We start from the raw sequence: 24,088 nt of genomic DNA on the forward strand, positions 1-24,088 counted from the left end.
CTTGGCCCTGGCGCAGCCCAGTCACCTCCGTCTGTACTGCTTCCTCCGCCTGCGCGGGCGCAGTAGCCTGCAGACCCGGAAGTGAATGTAGACTAGCGACGGAGGACTTCCAGTGAATTTGCTATGTTTGTTTGTTTAAAACCCGCATTTAGTAGTCGCTCAGCCTGTTGTCCTCCACACGTGAGTTTCCGGGGTGTCTTTGGACGTTAAAGAAGTCTCTTGAGATTCCCTTGGACTACAAGGAGTTACAGCCAGTCAATCCTAAAGGAAATCAGTCCTCAATATACATTGGAAGGACTGATGCTGAAGCAGAAACTTCAATACTTTGGCCACCTTATGCAGAAAACTGACTCATTTGAAGAGCCCCTGATGCTGGGGAAGATTGAAGGCAGGAGGAGGAGGGAACGACAGAGGAAGAGATGGTTGGATGGTATCACGGACTGGATTGACATGAATTTGAGTTAGCTCCTGGAGTTGGTGATGGACAGGGAAGCCTTACCTGCTGTGGTCCATGGGTCGCAAAGTGTCAGACACGACTGAGTGGTTGAACTGGTGGAGGTTAAAACTACTGTCCCCACCTTCCTGCCCCCGGTGTGTCCCAGCATCGCTCTGAGAGAAGTTCTGAAATCCTTTTTCTTAACTGCCGGATCCCTGGGGCCCACATCACATTTCTGGTAGTATCGTTCTAGGATCCATATCTTTCTCTGGCTGTCCTACCTTCTAACGTGTAGACGCCGCTGCTTCAAGTCCTGCATTGCTCAACCCCTCCGTCTCTGATCCATGAAGAGTTGAACGAGGCTGTATTCTGTATGCAGGTTGGTCAGGGCCTCGCCTATAGTGTGAAGGGGAGGGTCAGCGTAGATTATGTGGTTTTCACATAAGGGGCCGCGAGTTCAGAAGAAAAGAATGAAACTGAAAACCACCTCGTTTGGTTCTGTGTTCCAGAATCCTGGCTGTGTCCGTGGCCGTAGAGGATTGTGATTTGTACCTGCTGAGATCCTCCCTCTGTGTGGGGCTGTGTTACAGGGAGCTCGCTATGTTTTTCTAAGCATTGAATGGCCTGTTTTCTGGGGTCACTTCACAAGACTGATCTTACCTTAGAAGGAAGCCCAGAGGAAGAGGAAAGTAAGGAGTCAGAAATGACTCGTTCCCAGGTAAGAGGCCTATATTTGTTTCTTTTGTCTCTCTTTCCTGAAATGCTGTTTCTTTGGACTTGATAAGCTTCTTAACTTCTGAATGGGTTTGTTTGGACTTAACCATAGTCATCATCCCAAGGGACCCATTGCCCTCCTGGCACATCAGTGTGACAGAAAACACTATTGTCAGCCAAAGAAGCTCACTCAAGCTTTTAAGTCCCGAGTTTTTATTGGGGTTTAGCCACATAGCTGTGGTCGATAACATCTCCAGCATTCTCCCCTCCTTAGAGCTTGGACTAATAAGCCCACCTGGCTCAAAGCCCCAAACCTCTAGTCACTTCGTTGGTCTTTGTGAAATGCCCAGCCTCACAACCTGAGTCATCCCATTATTAAACTAGGGGCCCACCGTAAGTCATCTTGTTAGCATAAATTATCAGGGCCTACGGAGAGTAATAAAGCCACTGCAGTCACTAAGGAATTTACAAGAGTGAGAAAACTTAAATTCCAAGAGTAGTTTAAAAACTTCCAGACCCTGGGGACCAAAGCCTGCGAAATTCTTTTTAACTTTTAGTATTTATTTAGTTTTGGCTATGCTGGGATTTTGCTGAGGCACTTGGGCTTTCTCTGTTGTGATTAGGAGGGGCTACTATCTTGTTGTGGAGCTCTGGCTCTAAGGCCCGGGTTCAGTCGTTGTATTAATCCCTGGCAGGCTTGGAGGATGTGGGCTTCAGCAGTTGTGGCACACTAGCTTAGTTGCTCCGAGGCTTGTGGGATCTTCCCTGACCAGGGATGGAACCCGTGTCCCCTGCATTGACAGGCAGATTTCTACCCACTGGAGCATCACGCAAGTCCTTAAATTCTTTATTACACAACGTTGAAACCTTAATGTTTCCTTTGTGGCTGTGATTTTTTTTTTCCCCCTCTTATTTTTGATGTCACCTTGGAATACCTCAGCTGTTGCATGATTACAAAATATTATGTTGTGTTTAAGACTTCTATTTTATTGTTCAAAATAATGTCTAAGTCTCTCTTTAGGTGGGCTTCTTTGACTACCTTGGAAGCTATTTTGCTTCATTTCTTTTGAAATTTCAGCTAGTTTATACAGTGATAGCTTCATCTGTAATTTGACAGGTTCCCTTTATTTAGGTGTTTTTGTTTTTTATATTCAAAATTATGTTGGCTCCCCTAGATACAGCTGAGACTTATATTTGAAATACCCATGTTTGCTTTGAGTTTGATTGTTTTGAATTTGCAGTCACTGAAGTCTTTCTATCACTACATCTTCCAAGTGAAGCTTGTGATTTTCAGACTTTATGTGCTTCAGTAAAGATTTACAGTTTCTTCACATAGGTCTGGAAATGTGTTCTAAATAGGTGTCATGGTATATTTGCTAATAAACTGTAGACTGTTTCTCATATTGTGTTTTTATTTCCTGTTACTAAAGAGGAAGAATTGTTTTCAGTGAACCCAGGTGGCTCAGTGGTAAAGAATCCGCCTACTGATGCAGGAGACCTGGTTGTGATCCCTGGGTTTCGAAGGTGCCCTGGAGAAAGAAATGTCAACACACTCCAGTATTCTTGCCTGGGAAATCCCATGGACAGAGAAAACTGCATGGCTACAGCCCATGGGGTCAAAAAGAGTTGGACATGATTGATGTGACTTAGCACGCAGTCATGCACAATTTAGAATTTTTTTTTACCATAAATGCAAAAATACACATGAGTTTTAAAAAAGGCAGATTAAAAATGTTTCTTCCAAAAGATCTGTTACCTATGGAAGATTGCTTTTCCCTTGAGTGTCTTTATGTGTGCATCTGTGTGTTCAGGCAGAAACCTAGGGTATATATAAAATACATCATCATTTCATGAATATTTTTATTTATTCCAAACTTTGAAAATTGTTCTTACATATTTTCCATGTCCTTAGATTGTTTCCTTTTAGTGAAATGAATAAATAGTTCCGTTTTAGTATATGTATACATGAAAATGTTCAAATGATTTGATCAATTCTTTTTCTTGTTTTTTATATTCTTCACAATTAGAAAAACTTCTGTGAACTTTCTTCAGAGTTCTCCCTTTGTATTTGTCTGTGTATTATTAGCTAAAATTTAGAGTACATGAAGTGAAAGAAACTTAAGTTGTTTAAGGAATGTTCACTATATATTTGCAGAAAGGTGGAACAACAACAGTATTGATTTTAAATTGTTTCCGTTGCACATCCAAGACTCTATAAAAGCTATCAGAAAGATATATAGTATATAGTACATAGTTAAAATGATTGTTGCTACTGAGCATGCTATCTTACTAGAACTGTAAAATTTGTAAAACACTTGAAATTCAAAAGTCAGTATGAATGCTTACATTACTTATTATTATAAGTACTTATCGTACTTCATTACTGTTCAAAACGGTCATTCATGGAGCAGAATTTTCAACATTACTAGTTAAAAGAAGCTTGTTAAAAATACTAAGAAAAAAATAAGCTTGTTAAAATAAATGGCACATTTGTCCCACTCAAGAACTCTTGGATCAGAGTGTGTTTTTAAAATATATTACCTGTTTCCTTGATAGACAATTCATCCTGTGTCATACAAATACAACACTCAAAAATAAATATTCCGGGAATTCCTAGGTGGCCTAGTGGTTAGGACTCGGTGCTTTCATGGCGGGGTCCCAGGTTCATTCCCTGGTCAGGGAACTAAGATCCCACAAGACAGGTGGTGTGTCCAAAAAAAAAAAAAAGAGCCAATGTTTTTCTGATTATTTTATCATTTCTCTTCCAGTTCAGAATAGTTTCTGAAATGGTTTGTGGGTCACATCTCATCATTTCTTGGGTTAGGAACTCGGTAGAAAATATTTCTGTGTAAAAAGTATACACCAAACACTCTCCTATATCGAAACCAGTTCTGTGACCTTCTTTTGTGATCTTGGGGCACGTTAGGAAGTCTTCTCACAGACACATGTCATCTGTACTCTGTATTTCCAGGACAGCTGGTGTTCCAGGATGTGACCATAGATTTCACTCAAGAGGAGTGGGTTGCCTGGACCTCAGTCAATGGGAAGTGTATGGGAACATGATGTTAGAGAACTATAGGAACCTGGCCACTTTGGTTGAGGATAGCTTCCTTCCAGAATCTCTTATCTGCTCTCAGGGTTTTGGTTCCTGCATTTCTAGAATGTCTCTTGGAGTCTTCTGCTTCTTTTAACACCGTTTCAGATCCCTGCTTTGTATGGGAAAATGGGAAGCTGTGAATTTAGAAAGAAGACTTCATGATGATTTAAATTTTTTTCTTCCTTTATGTAAACTGCCACTTCTAGGTTAGTGCTAATTCTATAAGTTCTGTGATATAAAATGGTGTCACCCCCTCTTCAAATCAAATTTCCACTACTTACTTTTGCCTTGTAGTATGTGACCAGAATGTCAGGATCTGATTTTTATGTATTAGTTAGTGTTGTATAGGTGCTTTCAATAAAGTATTTGGGGAAATCTTTTTCTAGGCTGTCTTAACATTCTACCATGCATTCTCTTCTCACCTGGATACATATTAGATTGGAAAGTGATGAATCCCTAGCAAAACAAATATTCCATTCTCTGATGAACAGGTCTTGTGGTCTCTAAGGTGGACTTGGTCACTTTACTGGAGCAAATGAAGGATCCCAGGAGTATAAGGAGAATGGAGACATGGCCATGTACCCAGGTACGTGTCAATGGATGGAGCCGATGGCTCAGGTGAGAGGTCCAAGCATCAGCGAGGAAGTCATTCTTCATCCTGTGTTTTCGGAAGATCTGCTTCATTGGAAACGATTTTGGAGAAGTCTGGATTTATTTCTGTTTCTGTCATAGACGGCTATCACCTTCTGCCTTCTTCCTGTTAAACCATGATGAAATCTTGTCTGGTGATTACCTTTCTCTTTCACAGTGAGAACTAAAATGCTCTTCTTGGCTTGTGACAACCTGCATGAATCTGGTTGCTGTTTCATTTCTTGAGAGTCCTAATAAAACTGCGCACATTTCTGAGTAACTATGGTGTTCCATTTGTCAAATATCAGGTCTTTCTATAAAGATACTCCTATTGGAGAGAAGACTTATAATTGTGGTGAATATGGTAAAGATTCTAATCAGTCTTCAGAACTTATTCAACAGCAGACTATTCAGAATCCACAAAAAGAAAACGGGAGCAAGGGTCTTTCCATGTCATGGCTACAATAACCATCCAGAGTGATTCTGGAGCCAGACGAAAGTAATACTGTCACTGTTTCCACTTTTCCCCCATCTATTTGCCATGATGTGATGGGACTGGAGGCCACGATCTTAGTTTTTCTGAATGTTGAGTTTTAAGCCAACTTTTTCACTTTCTTCTTGCACCCCTACCAAGAGCTTCTTTACTTCCTCTTTGCTTTCTGCCATTAAAGTGGTATTATCTGCATATCTGAGATTGTTGATGTTTGACAAGGAAATCTTGACTCCATCACTAAAGAAAGTGAAGGTTGGTTGCACAGTCCTGTCCCACTCTTTGCAACACCATGGACTGTAGCCCACTAGGCTGCTCTGTCCATGGGATTCTCCAGGCAAGAATACTGGAGTGGGGTGTCATTCCCTTCTCCAAGGGATCTTCCTGACCCAGGAATTGAACCCCAGTCCTCTGCATTGCAGGCAGATTCTTTACCAGGCGAGCCACTAGGAGAGCCCTACTACTAAAAAGCCTTTTGTAAATGCAAGTCTCTGGGCCCAGGTGAAACAAAGCCAGCTCTTCAGAAGCCATGGGCTATTTCCTACTCCCCAACTGCTGGTGCGGGTGGGGTGGGGGGCGAGGGGCGATGTGAGAGGGGTCCAGCTGCCTCATCTGCCATCTCTTATAGTATACAAGAAATTAGGATGTGAACAATCGAGGAAGCAGGATTACTTCCGGATAGCTAGATGCATATGAAAGAAATTATTTCAATAAGCCTGGACACTTGTATCTTACCATACAGAGAAGATCACTAAATCTCTTCATGTGAGGGATCTTTTTTTTAATTATTGTAACCTTTAATAATCAGATTACCTGCCCCTTGCTGCAAACTTGTATACAGTCTCTCTCATGCCCTGCCTCCTCAGAGCCAGCTGTCTCAAAATCACTTACCATGCTGTCTCCTGGGGTCAAGACCGAGCATTCCTACCAAATACAGCCTTATTCTCAACTTTGAGCTCGCATGTCTTTTTTTCTCAGCCGAGACTTGTGTCACTTATTACTTAACACAGGTCATTATTTCCTTTGTCGGTCATCAGATATGCAATTAGGGCATCATTTTCACAGACATTTCTCCATTCCCATACACACTTCTGGGCTTCCCAGGTGGCACTACTACTAAAGAACCCGCTGGTCAGTGCAGGAGGCCCAACGACCTGGGCTTGATCCCTGGGTCGGGAAGATCCCCTGGAGGAGGAAATGGCACCCCACTTCAGTATTCTTGCCTGGGAATTCGCATGGACAGAGAGGCCTGGTGCACTCCAGTACAAGGGGTCACAAAGACTCAGACATGACTAAGCGTCTAGGCACACACATTTTTAATCCAGTGTTCACTGCTGCCCCTGGTTTATCTTCAAAGAAAGCTGTGATGGCTATACCTTCAGGCTCCTTGTCTCTGAAGCTGGAGGTCCCTCACCTGCAGGCAGGTGGTCACAATGCAAATCATTATATGAAAATCTGTGTCCCCCAGGCTGCAGAGGGGAGTGAAAAAAACTAAGTACTCAAGGTATCATGGGGCTCTCCAGGTGGCGCTAGTGGTAAATAACCCACCTGCCAATGGGGAGATGTCAGAGATGCAGGTTTATCCCTGGGTTGGGAGTATCCCCTGGAGAAGAGCATGGCAACCCACTCCAGTATTCTTTCCTGGAGACTCCCCATGGGCAGAGAAGCCAGGGAGGGCCACACTCCATGGATTCCCAAAGAGCTGGACACTACTGAACAATTTAGCATGCAGCAGGCAGGGTATCTTTGGGAAGAATTCTGAGAGAAAATCCTTCCAGCAACCCAAGGCCCACAGGTGATTCCCACCAAGCAGTCACTCCCCATCAGTTCAGTTCAGGTCGGTTCAGTCTCTCAGTCGTGTCTGACTCTTTGCGACCCCATAAACCGCAACACGCCAGGCCTCCCAGTCCATCAACAACTCCCGGAGTCCACCCAAATGCATGTCCATTGAGTCGGTGATGCCATCCAACCATCTCATCCTCTGTCGTCCCCTTCTCCTCCCACTTTCAATCTTTCCCAGCCTCAGGGTCTTTTCCAGTGAGTCAGCTCCTCTCATCAGGTGGCCAAAGTATTTGAGTTTCAGCTTCAACGTCAGTCCTACCAATGAACACCCAGGACTGATCTCCATTAGGATGGACTGCTTGGACCTCCGTGCAGTCCAAGGGACTCTCAAGAGTCTTCTCCAACACCACAGTTCAAAAGCAGCAATTCTTCTGTGCTCAGCTTTCTTTATAGGCCAACTCTCACATCCATACATGACCACTGAAGAAACCATAGCCTTGATGAGACAGACCTTTGTTGACAAAGTAATTCTGCTTTTTAATATGCTATCTAGGTTGGTCATAACTTTCCTTCAAAGGAGTAAGCATCTTTTCGTTTCATGGCTGCAATCAGTATCTGCAGTGATTTGGGAGCCCAGATAAATCAAGTCAGCCACTGTTTCCACTGTTTTCCCATCTATTTGCCATGAAGTGATGGGACTGGAGACCATGATCTTGGTTTTCGAAATGTTGAGCTTTAAGCCAACATTTTCACTCTCCTCTTTCACTTTCATCAACAGGCTCTTTAGTTCTTCTTCACTTTCTGCCATAAGGGTGGTGTCATTTGCATACCTGAGGTTATTGATATTTCTCTTGGCATCTTGATTCCAGCTTGTGCTTCCTCCCACCCAGCATTTCTCATGATGTACACTGCATATAAGTTGAATAAACCCGGTGACAATATACAGCCTTGGCGTGCTCCTTTTCCTATTTGGAACCAGTCTGTTCTTCCATCTTCAGTTTTAACTGTCGCTTCCTGACCTACATACAGGTTTCTCAAGAGGCAGGTCAGGTGGTCTGGTATTCCCATCTCTTTCAGAATTGTCCACAGTTTATTGTGATTCACAGAGTCAAAGTCTTTGGTACAGTCAAGAAAGCAGAAATAGATGTTTTTCTGGAACTCTCTTGCTTTTTCGATGATTCAGCAGGTGTTGGCAATTTGATTGCTGATTCCTTTGCCTTTTCTAAAGCCATCTTGAACATTCGGAAGTTCATGGTTCACGTATTGCTGAAGCCTAGCTTGGAGAATTCTAAGCATCACTTTACTAGCGTGTGAGATGAGTGCAATTGTGCAGTAGTTTGATCATTTTTGGCATGGCCTCTCTTTGGAATTAGAATGAAAACACCTTTTCCTGTGGTCTGTGGTCTCTGCTGAGTTTTCCAAATTTGGGGCCATATTGAGCGCAGCGCTTTCTTTTTTTTTTTTCAATTATTTTTATTAGTTGGAGTGAGCGCAGCACTTTCATAGCATCATCTTTTAGGATTTGAAATAGCTCAAGTGGAATTCCATCACCCCCACTAGCTTTGTTTGTAGTGATGCTTGCTAAGGGCCCCTTCCCATTGCAGCATGTCTGGCTCTAGGTGAGTGATCACACCACCGTGATTATCTGGGTCATGAAGATCTTTTTTGTACAGTTCTTCTGTGTATTCTTGCCACCTCTTCTTAATATCTTCTGCTTCTGTTAGGTCCATACCATTTCTGTCCTTTGTTGAGCCCATCTTTGCTTGAAATGTTCGCTTGGTATCTCTAAATTTCTTCAAGAGATCTCTAGTCTTTTCCATTCTATTGTTTTCCTTTATTTCTTTGCATTGATTGCTGAGGAAGCCTTTCTTATCTCTCCCTGCTATTCTTTGGAAATCTGCATTCAAATGGGTCTATCTTTCCTTTTCTCCTTTGCTTTTTGCTTGTTTTCTTTTCACAGCTATTTGTAAGGCCTCCTCAGACAGCCATTGTGCTTTTTTGCATTTCTTTTTCTTGGGGATGGTCTTGATTCCCGTCTCATGTACAATGTCACAAACCTCTGTCCATAGTTCATCAGGCAATCTGTCTATCAGATCTAGTCCCTTAAATCTATTTCTCATTTCCACTGTATAGTCATAAGGGATTTGATTTAGGTAATACCTGAATGGTCTTGATGAAAATGAAAGAGGAGAGTGAAAAAGTTGGCTTAAAGCTCAACAATCAGAAAACTCAGATCATTGCATCCAGTCCCATCACATCATGCCACATAGATGGGGAAACGGTGGAAACAGTGGCTGACTTTATTTTTCTGGGCTCCAAAATCACTGCAGATAGTGATTGCAGCCATGAAACTAAAAGACACTTACTCCTTGGAAGGAAAGTTATGACCAACCTAGACAGCATATTAAAAAGCCGAGACATTACTTTGCCAACAAAGGTCCATCCAGTCAAGGCTATGGTTTTTCCAGTGGTCATGTATGGATGTGAGAGTTGGACGATAAAGAAAGCTGAGCACTGAAGAATTTGTTATAGCCATGCTTTCCGGGAAACAAACTCACTCAGAAGGACAATACAGATAGTGGAGCACAGTTTATTACACCAGTAGGCCCAAGGCAGAGTCTCCTCTTAGCCAAGGACCCCGACCAGCATTTGTGAAAATCTTTTGTACCCCATGTGTACTTCTCCAAACCCACCACCCCAATCCCTTGATGCTTACAAAGCAAGGGTAAATACAATCACAATAACCCCATCATTCATGTGTTATGTGTTCAAACAGTTAATAATCGATAAGCCCGTGGTTACATTCCAACCAGTTAATAACCAATAAGCCTGTACTTACATTCTGATACATACTGTCTGGAGGCAGGGGTGATTAGTGTCTGTTTTCTCTTAGGTGATGAGTAACCTAGATGTGATCTTCAAGGTTCCCCTGTCTGGAGGGGGTCTTATCCTTCCATTGTCATTCCCACAGTCAATAAGCAGAGAGTTCAGGGTCCACTGGAGAGGCGGCCTAGCACGATCAGCACAGACAGGCCTGAGATGGAGTCCAGGCCCTATGAATTCCTTCTTCATTCCCACCTCTTGGTGCTCTTAACTCATATTATGAGCATCATTCATAGGGATATATTGCACCCTGGCTCTCCAACTGCCAATTAGGGAGAATGACATCAACCTTCGGGTTACAAAGTTCATAATACATTGTAAAATTCAGGGTCCACAAAGCAGAACTATCAAGGCAGCTATAACAGTGGTAAATACAGTTTTCCACCAATTGCTCTTCACCCAAGATAGGACCGAAGTCCAGAAAGGAATGTTCTCATTTGACATTGCTTTTACCTGGTTTTTCATGTCATCTAAAGTAGTCGATACATTGTCAGATAAGTCAGGAATGTATACACAACATTCAACCTTAATTATAGCACAGGTCCCTCCTTGAGCAGCTGTGAGTATGTCCAAAGCCATTTTATTATGAATTACTGCTTTTCTCCTTTAGATTTGCTCTTCATTTAAGGCTTGGATGGCTTCTGTTCTATCTAGGAGGGCCTGTTTGTGAAATTAGTCAAGGCCTCTACTTTAATCATAATATATTTGTTGTCCCTACAGAGGGCACGAAAAAGGCAGCAATATACTCATACCATTGAAACACAGATCTTGTCCACCTAGCATGTAAATAAGGTCGGTTTACTGGGGCTTGTTGTAGATTAGGCTTTTGTTACACTGGCATTTATATCAAATGTAACCCCACGACCCAAGTCTATTGACTGTAGGTCTTACACTTCAGAGAAACTTCGGAAAAGAGGATTGATGAAATACTTTCTAATAAGCAGTCTCTTATGTTTCTTTACATTTGAATTTTGATTAAATATTTTCTACATATTTGTTACATCATTTTCATAGGTTTCTTGTATAAACTCCCAAGTTTTCTGATGCATGCTTATGACAAACCTTTCATCACTTCTTCCATTACTAGTGTTCTTCCCCGGTGTGTGTTCTCAGCTGTTTAGTGAGATGACCCCTATGACTAAAGCCTTTGCCACAATCTTCATGCTTTTAAGGATTCTCTCCAGTATGCACTCGCAGATGTGCAATAAGATTGACGTTCTGATGAAAGGCTTTGCCATTTTGTACATTTATAAGGTTTCTCTCCAGTATGAACTCGCAGATGATTAGTCAGAACTGACTTGTGATTAAAGGCTTTGCCACATTCTATACACTTATACGGTCTCTCTCCAGTATGAACTCGCAGAAGTGTTGTAAGATTGAATTTCTGATTAAAGGCTTTGCCACATTCTGTACATTTATAAGGTTTCTCTCCAGTATGAACTCGCAGATGTTTAGTGTGTTTTGATTTGTCATTAAAGCCTTTGCCACATTCTATACACTTATACGGTCTCTCCCCAGTATGAATTCGCTGATGTCCAGTAAGAGCAGAACTGTTTATGAAGGTCTTCCCACATTCTGTACACTTATAACGCTTCTCCCCCATATGAATTCGGTGATGTTTACTAAGATTTGAACTCGCAATAAAGGCTTCCCCACATTCTGAACATTTACAACATTTCTCTCCAGTGTGAGTAAGCTGATGTTTAGTAAGAAGTGAGCGATGGACAAATGTTTTGTCACATTCTGTACATTTGAAAGATGTCTTTCCTGCATGAATTTTCCTACTTTTACTTAGATTGGATGAGGTACTAAAGAATTTCCTATGTATCTTACATTGGTGTCCTTTCTGTGAATTTTGAATAGTTTGCTCTTGTACAAGTTCTGAAGACTGATTAGAAGCTTTACCATATTCACTACAATTATAAGTCTTCTCTCCGGTGTGAATACTCTTTAGAGAAAGAACTGACATCTGATAAGAGATATTTCTGCATTCATTACTTTTAGAATCCCTGTGTGAAGATTCGGATCCCTGATGTTTCATAAGGTATGAGTCTCCGTCAACCTTATACCCAGTTTGATTGCTTGAATACCTTCTCAATCCACCATAAATACCCTTATAATTACTGGGGCTGGAACCCTTACTTAAGGCCTGACTAATTTTATTACACGTAGAAAGCTGTTCCGTATTAGTTATATCATGACATACATTGAACAATGGCGGTTGGACTACATCTCTTCCATTATCATCAACGCTATACATTGTGGAATGGAGAGGAAATATCTTTTGATGGAAGAATAATGACTTCCTGCTCACAGATCCCTCAAATTGAGTATATGGTGAGTTTTGTCCCTCATTTTTAAATTTCAGGTGTTCAGACATGCTTGAACCTATGTTTAAATGAAGGCTACGTTCAGAATTGTTTGAATGAGTATTTGCAGTAGAGACTAAATCACCTTCCAAATATACCACGTTTCCTTTCAGAGAACATGTATGTTTCTCAAGGTGAGGTGAATCTTCTCTTAAAAACTTACATTTCTCAGCAGATATTGAAGACTGAAATTGGTTTTTTCCACACTTTGACTCATGTTGCTCATTTCTTTTTGCACTAATGTTTGCCTTATGCGTCACTGTTTCAATTTCTTTATGTCCATAAAAACATGTTTGTCTTTCATATGCCCTCGTATATTCCCAGTGTTTTATTAAATTGAAATTTCTGAGGTGAAATCTTTCATATATTCCTAGGTTTGCTTTTGGATACAAATCTTTTATCCTTGGCTTCTGTGGCATCAAATCACAGGTGTCTTGTGGAGACACACCTGAAAGATAGCAAATAATAAGTGATTTTACCTGCTCTTCCCAGGGAATATCCTTAAAGATTTAGAGAAAACTGATGAAACTTTCATTAATTCAAAAATGAAATAGAGAAGGGAGGATAAACATGCCAGAGGATTAGGAGGACATGGACTTCTTCTCTCTCCACAAAGGCATCAAGAATACATCAGAAATGGAACACTTCTCACAGAGCCCAGCTGGACACTAGCAGAGGCCCTTGGAAATCTACAAGGACAGATACATTCCTGCTGAGCCAGGTAGGACAAGAGAAAGAAGAAGGAAAAGGAAGAGGAGAGGATGTGGAATGGGGCCTGCACCCCTGGGGGGACATGAAAATGAACAGCGGTCTGCACATCCGGGGAAGCCCCTCGTCGGGGAGCTCAGTTTGGACAGGAGGAGAGCCTCATTCTCTGTGGGAGAGAACATGGCAACCCGCGTGTGGCAGCAGGACAGAGTTAGACCTGCACATGGGGTGCTGACCCCTGCCCTGCCCACCCAGCCTGAGAGGCATGCCCACCACTGCAGACAAGGGCTGGGCGCTGGAATGTGGGGTTCGGACAGCAGACCCAGGCAGAGACGTGCGGTTGGCAGTGAGGAGACATCCTGAGGGGACGGGAGTGAGGGAGGGCTCTATAAACGGGATGCTTGTGGAGGAAGCCTGAACCACCACAGAGCAGAGCACAAATCTCTGGACCAATCTCAAGCACCAAGGTGTAGGCACCAGAAGGATGACTAACGAGGTGCCCGTAGCCTTCAAAATAGAGACTACAAGCAGAAAACTGGACAAAATGAGATGGCAAAGGAATGTGTGACAGAGGGAGAAGCAGGCTAAGAACCTACAGGAAGCACTAAATGAAGAGGAAATGGGCAATCTAAGGATGACTTCTCGCTTTTAGTCATCTGAAGTGGAGACACCAAGCATTTTCACAAATCCTAGCTGCCTAATAATTGTTTCATCCACTTCTTGTCCAACATGTTTCCAAGAATGTTCTATTAGATGCTTCAATCTAAAAATAATAAACGATATTGACAGAGAGCTATTCATAAAGTGAAGGACACTTTATGGAATAAAGGACACTTTATTATAGGAAAATATCTGAAGAAGCTCATTACACATAAGAGAAACTTAATAATTTCTTGAGAACTTAAATGAGAGACTTTGAAAATATGCTTGAAACACTGGGAATTCTACTCATTGCTCTGTGGAGACCTAAATGGGAAGGAAATCAATAGAATGGGAAAGACTAGAGATCTCTTTGAGAAAATTAAAGATACCAGCGTAATATTTCATGCAGAGATGGGCACAATAAAGGATAGAAATGGTATGGGCATTACAGAAGCAGAAGATGTTAACAAAAGGTGTCAGGAATATGTGGAAGACCGACACAAAATATCTTAATAACCATGATAACCAGGATGGCATGATCACTCACCTAGACACAGACATCCTGGAGTCTGAAATCAAGTGGGTCTAAAGAAGCATCACTACCAGCAGAGCTAGTGGACGTGATGGAATTCCAGCTGAGCTATTTGAATCATAAAGATGATGCTGTGAAAGTGCTGCATTCAATATGCCAGCAAATTTGTAAAACTCAGTAGTGGCCACAGGACTGGGAAACATTAGTTTTCATCCTAATCTTAAAGAAAGGCAATGTCAAAAAATGTTAAAAAGACCGCACAATTGCACTGATGTCACACACTAGCAAAGGCAGGCTCAAAATTCTCCAAGTAAGGCTTCAACAGAATGTAAACTAAGAAATGCCAGATGGTCAAGCTGTATTTAGGAAAGGTAGAGGAACTGGTGATCAAATAGCCAATATCCCTTGCATCATTGAAAAAGCAATAGAGTTCCAGAAAAACATCTGCTTTGGTTTTATTGACTATGCCAGTGCCTTTTACTGTGTGGATCACAACAAACTGGAAAATTCTGAAAGAGATGGCGATGCCAGACCACCTTACCTGCCTCCTGACAAATCGCTATGGAGGTCAAGAAATGACAGTTAGAACCAGACATGGAACAACGGAATCGTTCCAAATTGGGAAAGGAGTATGGCACGACTGTATATAGTCACTCTGCTTATTTAACTTATATGCAGAGCACATGTTGCAGGAGCCCTGGGTAGATCCCTGGGTTGGGAAGATTCCCTGGAGAAGGGAAAAGCTACCCACTCCAGGATTCTGGCCTAGAGAATTCCATGGACGGCATAGTCTGTGGGGTCGCAAAGAGTTGGACACGACTGAGCAGCATTCAGTTTCACTTTTCATCATGCTAAATGGTGGGCTGGAAGAAGCACAAGCTGGAATCAAGATACAGGGAAAATATCAACAACGTCAGATATACAGATGACACCATGCTCATGGCAGAAAGCAACGAGAAACTAAGGAGTCTCCTGATGAAACTGAAAGAGGAGAGTGAAAAGCTGCCTTCAAACTCAACATTCAGAAAACCAAGATCATGGCATCCATCCCCATCACTTCTTGGAAAATAGTTGGGGAAAAAATGGAAACACTGACAGACTTTATTTTTCAGGTCTCCAAAATAACTGCAGATGTTGACTTCAGCCATGAAATTAAAAGATACTTGCTCCTTGTGAGAGAGTCATTTCCTAGGTAGGTTGATAAGTCTAGGGATCCCCAAGGAGAGAGAGGTCTGGAATACTCAAGGAGGAAGAAAGGACAAACTTTTTCCTTTCTTTCCTCTATATTCCTTAGGATTATGTAACAATAATATATTCTGCCTGAGGACAGTCTCTGCATTAAACCTTCTGGCTAATTCTGATCTTAAAATTTAAATTCTGGAATAGGTCTGATGAGGCCTTTACAAGCTCCAGATATTCTTTGGATTCATTGGAGACTATGTAACTCCATTGCTAACACTAGCAACGGGGTATTCTCTCTGCCCCCTTCTGATGTCTATGTCAGAAGCTTTCTCTATCTCCTTTATACTTTAATAAAACTTTATTACACAAAAGCTCTGAGCGATCAAGCCTCATCTCTGGCCCCGGATTGAATTTTTCTTCTCCAGAGGCCAAGAACCCTGGCGCCTTTGCATGATTCAGCAACAGCCTTTCACTTGGGAGTAAAAGTATGAGCAACCTAGACAGCATATTAAAAAGCAGAGACGTTACTTTGCCAAAAAATGTCTGTCTAGTCAAAGCTATGGTTTTTCCACTAGTCATATACGGATGTGAGAGTTGGACCATAAAGAGAGCTGAGTCCCAAAAACCTCATGCTTTTGAACTGAGGTGTTGGAAAAGACTCTGAGTCCCTTGGAGTGCAAGGAGATAACATCACTACGTCCCAAAGGAAGTCAGTCCTGAATATTCATTGGAAAGACTGATGCTGGAGCTGAGGCTCCAATAATTTGGCCACCTCAGGCAAAGAACTGACTCACCAGAAAAGACCCTGATGCTGGGGGAAATTGAGAGTAGGAGGAGAAGGGAACAACAGAGGATGAGATTGTTGTATGCATCACGGACTTGATGGACATGAGTTTGACCAGGCTCCAGGTATTGGCGATGGAGAGAGAAGCCTGGTGTGCTGCATCAATGGGGTTGCAAAGAATGGGACACGACTGAGAGACTGAATGAACTGGCTGATCGGTATAATTGATTCTTCCTGGTGTACAGTAGTACAAAATTATAAAACAGCTGTATTCCAATTAGAACTTTTTAAAAAGATTTCTTTATATAATCTAGAAATTCTTATAATTGGAATCAACCGTTAAGAATATGGGTGGAAAATGTGCTAAGCTTTTATGCCAATTTATTTTAAAATTCGATGAGGTAATTGAGTATATTAACATACTTAGTATTTTAGAATGGGGCCAAATGCACTTAAGATCTTTTATATGAAATCATATAAGGAAAAGAGAAACTTTGAAGTAAACCTTTGATTTTCAGCAGGTTTTGCTTTCTGCAGTGAAAAAATTACTTGAATTTGAAATTTATTTAGAAGGTCCTATATCTAGCTCCCAGTGGATAGGAAGTTATAAATCAGAAAACAAAAACCTGTCCCTAGTATTCCTAGGAGTTTAGCAGTTTGTTTACGACTTCACTCACACATTTTTGTCTAGAGGTAGAAACTTTAAAAGGACCATCATACAGTCACTCATAAATGGCACAGTTTTCCTAGGATCCCCAAGAAATGGAAGAGCAACCAATGAATGCAATTTGTGACAAGCCAAGAGGAGCCTTTTAATTCACACTGTGATGGAAAAAAGGAATCACTGGAGATCAATTCATGAATGATTTCAGAGACAGAATGGGGCAGGTGATCAATTTCTTTGACAGTAGCAGAAATAAACCCAGGTTTTCCAAAATCATTTCCACTGAGGCACATCTTCCAAAACCACCTGACACATGATGACTTCCTCACTGCTCCTTGGACTTCTCATCTGAGTCCATTCACACCTACCTGGGTATATGGCTGTTGTCTCTATTCTCCTTATACTCCTGGGATCGTTCAATTGCTCCAGAAAAGTGACCAGATTCAGCCTAGAGACTACAAGTCCTGTTCGTCAGAGAAAGGAATATTTGTGTTTTTAGAGAATCATCCGTGCCCAATCCTATACGTATTCAGGTGAGACGAGAATGCTAATAGAGCCGAGAAAATGATTTCCCCAAATACCTTATTCAAAGCACCTCTATAATACTAACAAATACATAACAATCAAATCCTGAGATTTTGGTCACATACTGCTAAGCAAAAGTAAGTGTGTAAATGTGAAATTAATAGAGCGTGCAACTATTTAATACCACAGAACGTATACAATTACCACTCACCTAGAATGAAGCAGGCAGAGTACATCAGGGAAGAAAAAGCTTACCAGCATAGCAAACCATCATGAAGCCTTCCTCTCTAAACTCACAGACACTCATTTCCCTCTAGAGAGCAGAGATCCGAAACCACTGTGGGAAGCAGACAATTTCAGAAGACATTCTAGAAATGAAGGAACCAAAACCTCATGGGTAGGTAAGCGATTCTGGAAGGCAGTTGTCCTCACCCAAGGAGGCCAAGTTCCTGTAGTTCTCTAACATCACCTCCCTGTACAAGTCCCACTGACCGAGGTCCAGGCATTCACACTCCTCTTGAGTGAAGTCTATGGCCACATCCCGGAACATCAGCCGTCCCTGGAATACAAAGTACAGATGCCATGGGGCCATGGGAAGACTTCCTTATATGACCCAAGATGGAAACAGCAAGTTCAGAGACCTGGTTTTCCTTTACGAGAGTGTCTGCTGTTACACAAGAATATAATTTTTACACAGTAGTATCTTCACCATATTTTTAACCCCAGGAAAAGAGGATGACATATGACCCATAAACTACTACAGAAAATATTATGACTAAGAAGAAGAATTATAAAATAATCAAGAACTATAAAACAAATATTGGCATACTTATTTTTGACTGTTGTACCCATGTGACAGAGTATAAATTGTCTATCCCCCCCCAAAAAAAAAAAAAAAACAAAACTGGAAATATTTTTTAAAAACACATTCCAATCCAAACATTCTGGAGTGGGACCAATGTGCCACATTTTTAACAAGCTTATTTCAACTACTAATGCTGAAAATTCTGCTCCATGAATGACCATTTTGAAGAGCTCTTAGGTAGAATAGTAAGGAAAGAATTCATACTTAACTTTGAACTTTAAGTGTTCTACAGATTTTACAGGTCTCTTAGTAGTAACCTTGGTGGCAAGAATCATTTTAACTATTTAACATTACTATATATGCAGGTCAGGAAACAACAGTTGGAACTGGACATGGAACAACAGACTGGTTCCAAATAGGAAAAGGACTACAATATATAGTCAAGGCTGTATATTGTCACCCTGTTTATTTAACTTATATGCAGAATACATCATGAGAAATGCTGGGCTGGGAGAAGCACAAGTTGGAATCAAGATTGCCAGGAGAAATAAAACAACCTCAGATATTCAGATGACACCACCCTTATGGCAGAAAGTGAAGAGGATCTAAAAAACCTCTTGATGAAAGTAAAAGAGCAGAGTGAAAAAGTTGGCTTAAAGCTCACCATTCAGAAAACTAAGATCATGGCATCTGGTCCCATTATTTCATGGGAAATAGATGGGGAGACAGTGGAAACAGTGTCAGACTTTATTTTTTTCGGCTCCAAAATCACTGCAGATGGTGATTGAAGTCACGAAATTAAAAGATGCTTACTCCTTGAAAGGAAAGTTATGACCAACCTGGATAGCATATTAAAAAGCAGAGACATTACTTTGCCAACAAAGGTCTGTCTGGTCAAGGCTATGGTTTTTCCAGTGGTCATGTATGGATGTGAGAGTTGGACTGTGAAGAAAGCTGAGGGCCAAAAAATTAATGCTTTTGAACTGTGGTGTTGGAGAAGACATGTGAGAGTTCCTTGGACTGCAAGGAGATCCAACCAGTCCATCCTAAAGGAGATCAGTCCTGGGTGTTCATTGGAAGCACTGATGCTGAAGCTGAAACTCCAATACTTTGGCCACCTCATGTGAAGATCTGACTAATTGGAAAAGACCCTGATGCTGGGAGGGATTGGAGGCAGGAGGAGAAGGGGACGACAGAGGATGAGAAGGCTGGATGGCATCACCGACTCCCGATGGACTTGAGTTTGAATAAACTCCGGGAGTTGGTGATGGACAGGGAGGCCTGGTGTGCTGGGATTCAAGGGGTTGCAAAGAGTCAGACTCCACTGAGCGACTGAACTGAACTATCTTTCTGACAGTTTTTCAGAGTCTTCAGTGTGCAAGAGAAATAATTTAAAATCAATAATGTTGCTCTTGCATCCTTTAGAAGATATTTTAACAACAATTTTTAAAATGGCAGAGCTGAAATTTTACATCAATTTATGGACTCTAGACTGTCATAAAACACAGACAAATATACAGAGAAAACTCTACTGAAAGTTTACAGAAATTTCTGTATTCCTACATAATACTAAAAGCAAGAAAACTGTTAGTCACTCAGTCATGCCCTATTCTTTTGCAACCTCAGGGACTGCAGCTTGCCAGGCTCCTCAGTCCAAGGGAATCCCCAGGCAAGAATACTGGACTGGGTAGCCATTCCCTTCTCTAGGCAACCTTTGAGAAGACAGGAAAAAAAAAAAAAAAAGAACTTCATAGCATGGGAATCTCACAGAAGCACAGGAGCCAATGAACATCTGAGGTCATGGTGTAAGAAGTACATGGGAAAATGTATTATCACTGCCAGGTATTTTGGCAACATTATGAAAAGCATGATCTCAATCTACTATGAAAAATAATCATTTTATGCTATTCCACTGCATATATTGCTACCAAGATCTGTAACCTAAAAGTACATGTCATAGTAAGTTTTTCTTCTTGAAGCAGGAGAATCTCTGGTACATTTTTGATTTCTGAAAATTTTCTGAGAAATTCTGCACCGCTGAGTTCATTCTATTTATAAGGGCATTTTTTTTACTCCTGTTCTACAGAACTGAATTGCATCTCCACCTAAACTCATCAGGGCATTTCCCTACTTCCCTGGGATCCCAACACGAACATTCCCGTGTTCATTTCTCACAAAAGGAAGTCATTAATTCTTCTTGAAATTCATCATGCTCTACAGAAAGCCAGAATAGAATGAGGAAAAGGCTGTGGGACACAAGGGAGAAGCAGCCTAAGAGCCGGTCTTCACCATTATAAGAAATAAAGGAAAAGAAGACGTTGACAACAACAAACCCCCCAAGGGAGAAAAATTAGAATCGGAGAGTAAAGGTGTGCCGCTTCTCAGCCCAGCCCTTTCAGGAGGAAAAGCAGACACAGCCCCCGACCCGGGACAGGACGTTCACCTGAGAAGCTGCCATTTCCTCATCTTCTTCCTCCTGCTCTGTATCTTCTTTGGGGATATTATGTCCCAAACTCACATACAGGCTGAGAAAATACCTTTAAAGGCATCCACACAGCTCTTTCACCTTCAGCTGCTGCCGTGAAAAAGAAGAGAATGTCTTCTTTCTCTCTCCCTTTTCTGAGCTCTTTTCTGGCTTCCTAGGTCCCAGAGCTGTAGTGGGTAATCAAGATTAAGCTGATATGCTAATCACATCGTGGGTTTGGTGCTCATTTTCCCCACTCTCTTTGCAGACCACCCCGAGAGTTCTCTTTCTTTTCGCATTAGAGAGACCAAGCCCCAGAACAATTCACAAGAGGCAAGGGACCCAACTTCTGGGCTAGCGAGAGGGATTCTGGGAAGTGGACAGACCCGCAGTGTCTCCTTTTGACCTTTCCTGAACTCTTCCGGTTGGCAGTGGCTTATTAGTTCCATATTCCTTATCAGGATCTTTTGTCATAAACAACTCATGCAAATGGTTACTATGGTGCCTGGCCAGGGTGGGCGGTTTCAGTCAGTGGGCTTCCCCTAACAGAACAGTTGACAAGAGACAAGTGACCCAACCTCTGGGCTACCTGACTCTGCCTCTGAGGGTCTTTGAAATAAGGCAGCAGAAGACCCGCTTCCAGGAGCCCTGAGCTTGAGCCCTCAGCTCTGCCTGCCCCAGAGCTCTGGAGCGAGGGTTGAGAGCGGGATCTTCTAGAAACAAAGAACCTCAGCCTGATTCCGGGGGAGGGGCTCTTTCTCGGATGGGTGTGGCCTGTGCCTGTGTCCTTGGGGGAGGGGAGGGCAGGGGTGAGTGTTTGGTGGGAATCACCTGGGGACCCTAGGTTCCTTCAAGGCTTTGCTCTCAGAATTCTAGGAAAGATGGCCTGAGTCCTTAGTTTTGGTTTGTTTGTTACTCCCCTCTGTAACCTGGGGACACAGGTTTGCACAAAATGATTTGCACTGTGACCACCTCTCTTCAGGTGGCAGTTCTGCTACAGCAAGACCAGGAGCCGGGAGGTGTTTCCATCACAGCTTTCTTTGAGAATAAACCAGGGGCAGCAGTGGACGTTGGGTTAACAGTGTGTATGTGCAGGGACAGGTGCATTTGAAAATGATGCCCTAAAGTCTATCCGGTGACCAACCAAGGAAACAATGATGGGTGTTAAGTCATAAGTGAACTTACCCATAAATTAACACATGAAACAGATTCTCTGGTGGCTCAGAGAGTAAAGAGTCTGCCTGCATGTGGGAGACCCGAGTTTGATCCCTGGGTCTGGAAGATCCCCTGGAGAAGAAAATGGCAACCCTCTCCAGGATTCTTGCCTGGAGAATCCCATGTAGCCTGGCGGGCTACAGTCCATGGGGTTGCAAGGAATCAGACATGGGCTCAGCGACTTCACCTTCACTTTCAACACAGAAAAATGTTGCTGCTCTACTTCATGTTTGTATTTCCAGGTTTTATGAATCATTCGCTACAGTTTCTTCTCTGTTCTTTATGGAGAGTTCTCTTTTCTGACATCTTTAAAGGATAATTGACTAACGAAAAATTAAAGATAGGAGCATATCCATTTTTCTAGTAGTATATATTCTAAAAAATAATCACTGTGCATGCACCAGTACGACTATCTTAGATGATTTAGTTTCACAGCAGAATTGAGACTAAGGTACAGAGATGTCCCATATATCTTTTCTTCCCTCACAAGGACAATCTCCCTACTTATGTCCCCACCAGTGTGTACATTTGTTACCACTGATGAATATACATAGACATAAAGCAAAGTTTCTAGTTTCACCCTATGTTTCTCTTCTAGGGGTGTTCACTCTAGGATCTGGGCAAATGTATGTGTCCATTACAAAACCTGTGTCCATTACAACAGTTTAACACAATCATTTCATGATCCTGAACTCAGGGTATTCATAGCCCCTCCTTTGCCACAAAGAGCAACCACTGACCATTTTAATCTCTACAAAATTTCCGAATGAATTCTCTGGTGGCTCCAGGTAAAGAATCCACCTGCCAATGCAGGTGACTTGAGTGATGGGTTCAATCCTTGGATAAGGATCCCCTGAAAGATCCCCTGAAAGAAGAAATGGCCACCCACTCCAGTGTTCTTTCCTGGGAAATGTCACGAACAGAGGAACCTGGCAGGCTACAGTACATTGGGTCCCACTCAGACACAGTGGAGCACATAAGAACATTTACCTACACCAAAATGCCATGTTGTAAAAATCCTACTTCTTGTGGCATTTTCAGATGGACTTCCTTCACTTAGTAAAATGCATGGAATTATTGTCTATGTATTTTATACCTTGAAAGCTTAATATAAAAAAGCTTAATATTTATGTCTGCAGCTCTAGTCCTGCTCATTAAAGAGTATCATCAATAACATTTTCTAGATTCCATATGTACATATGTCAAAACTTTTTTTCACAAATATAGAGAATAGACCTGTGGACACAGCGGGAGAATGAGAGGGGGCCCAATTGAGAGAAGAGCCTTGACATTTATTCACCACAATGTGTAAAACAGGTAGCAGGTGGGAAGCTGCTCCATAGCACAGAGAGCTCAGCGCGGGGCTCCGTGATGGCTAGAGGGGGGAGACGGAGATCGCGGGAGGGGGGTTCGAGAGAGTAAAGTTTGTTCTGGATAAGGAAGATAAAAATGTTCCTGTGTATTTCCTCTTATTTAATTTTTTGTGTGCAGTTTCAGTGTATAATGTGTTTGTTTAATTATGTCTTGTGTTTGTGGATTATAAGGAATGTTTGTAATCTGTTTAATAGAGAATGAATGTAAAAATTGTTTGAACTACTTAGAAATATAGGCAGAGCCATTGACTGCTTTTATAGAACTAGGTGTTCTCATTATCACGAAGTAAGTTGATAAGGGGGTTATAACATGTTGTGTAGTTTTACCTTAGAGAGGTGTTGCCCCTAGAAAAGAACAATTTGTATTGATCGAGACATGTAAGAAGGGAGAGGTAGAAAGTTCAGGACAATGCGTTACATTTATTTGCCATAAAATTTTCTTTCATTTGCCATAAACCTTTTTAATATTTTTGTATTCATCATTTTATTTGCCATTTCTTATACCTTTCTATTAAAAGCATATATTTTACTTTTCTTTAGCAACTATGAAGTGTCTTGTATGTTAGTATTTTATAGATTGTTAAATATGTTCATTAAATCATATTATATTATATACATAAATATATATTTATATTTATTAATAGCTTAAAATCTTTTTAGTTTTTCTCTAAGAAAAACTTTTTGTAAGAGTAAGTTAATGTTCAGTAATTAATGTTTTGAAATCTTACTTCATTTGGAAATGACCTAGTTGTTTAATAAAATTTTATTATTTAGTTTAGTATAACTCTAGAAA

The 24,088-nt window shown here is 41.5% G+C and overlaps 1 protein-coding gene and 1 long non-coding RNA gene across 2 annotated transcripts; one reads left to right on the forward strand and one right to left on the reverse strand.

The window, feature by feature from the left end:
- The first annotated feature begins 431 nt into the window (after positions 1-431).
- Positions 432-5,134, forward strand: LOC122420706. Its single transcript, XR_006263351.1, has 3 exons — positions 432-815; positions 946-1,154; positions 4,739-5,134. It is a non-coding gene; the product is annotated as an uncharacterized LOC122420706 (long non-coding RNA).
- Positions 5,135-11,019: 5,885 nt separating this feature from the next.
- LOC122420481 (putative zinc finger protein 56) lies at positions 11,020-17,988 on the reverse strand. Its single transcript, XM_043435605.1, has 2 exons — positions 17,871-17,988; positions 11,020-11,691 (listed from the first exon to the last, which is right to left on the reverse strand). Exons 1-2 carry the CDS (start codon positions 17,986-17,988, stop codon positions 11,192-11,194), a joined length of 618 nt encoding a protein of 205 aa, XP_043291540.1. The 3' UTR covers positions 11,020-11,191.
- Between the last annotated feature and the right edge of the window lie 6,100 nt (positions 17,989-24,088).

The sequence above is a fragment of the Cervus canadensis genome, chromosome 18, assembly GCF_019320065.1.
Source record: "Cervus canadensis isolate Bull #8, Minnesota chromosome 18, ASM1932006v1, whole genome shotgun sequence".
NCBI classification, from domain to species: Eukaryota; Metazoa; Chordata; class Mammalia; order Artiodactyla; family Cervidae; genus Cervus; species Cervus canadensis.

Excerpts from the sequence above, each read along its gene's own strand:
- LOC122420481 (XM_043435605.1), bottom strand. The coding sequence starts at position 17,988 with ATGTTCCGGGATGTGGCCATAGACTTCACTCAAGAGGAGTGTGAATGC. Across the intron at positions 11,692-17,870 it reads CAGGAACTTGGCCTCCTTGG|AATGTGGGGAAGCCTTTATT; the intron begins GTGAGGACAACT and ends GTAAATGTTCAG.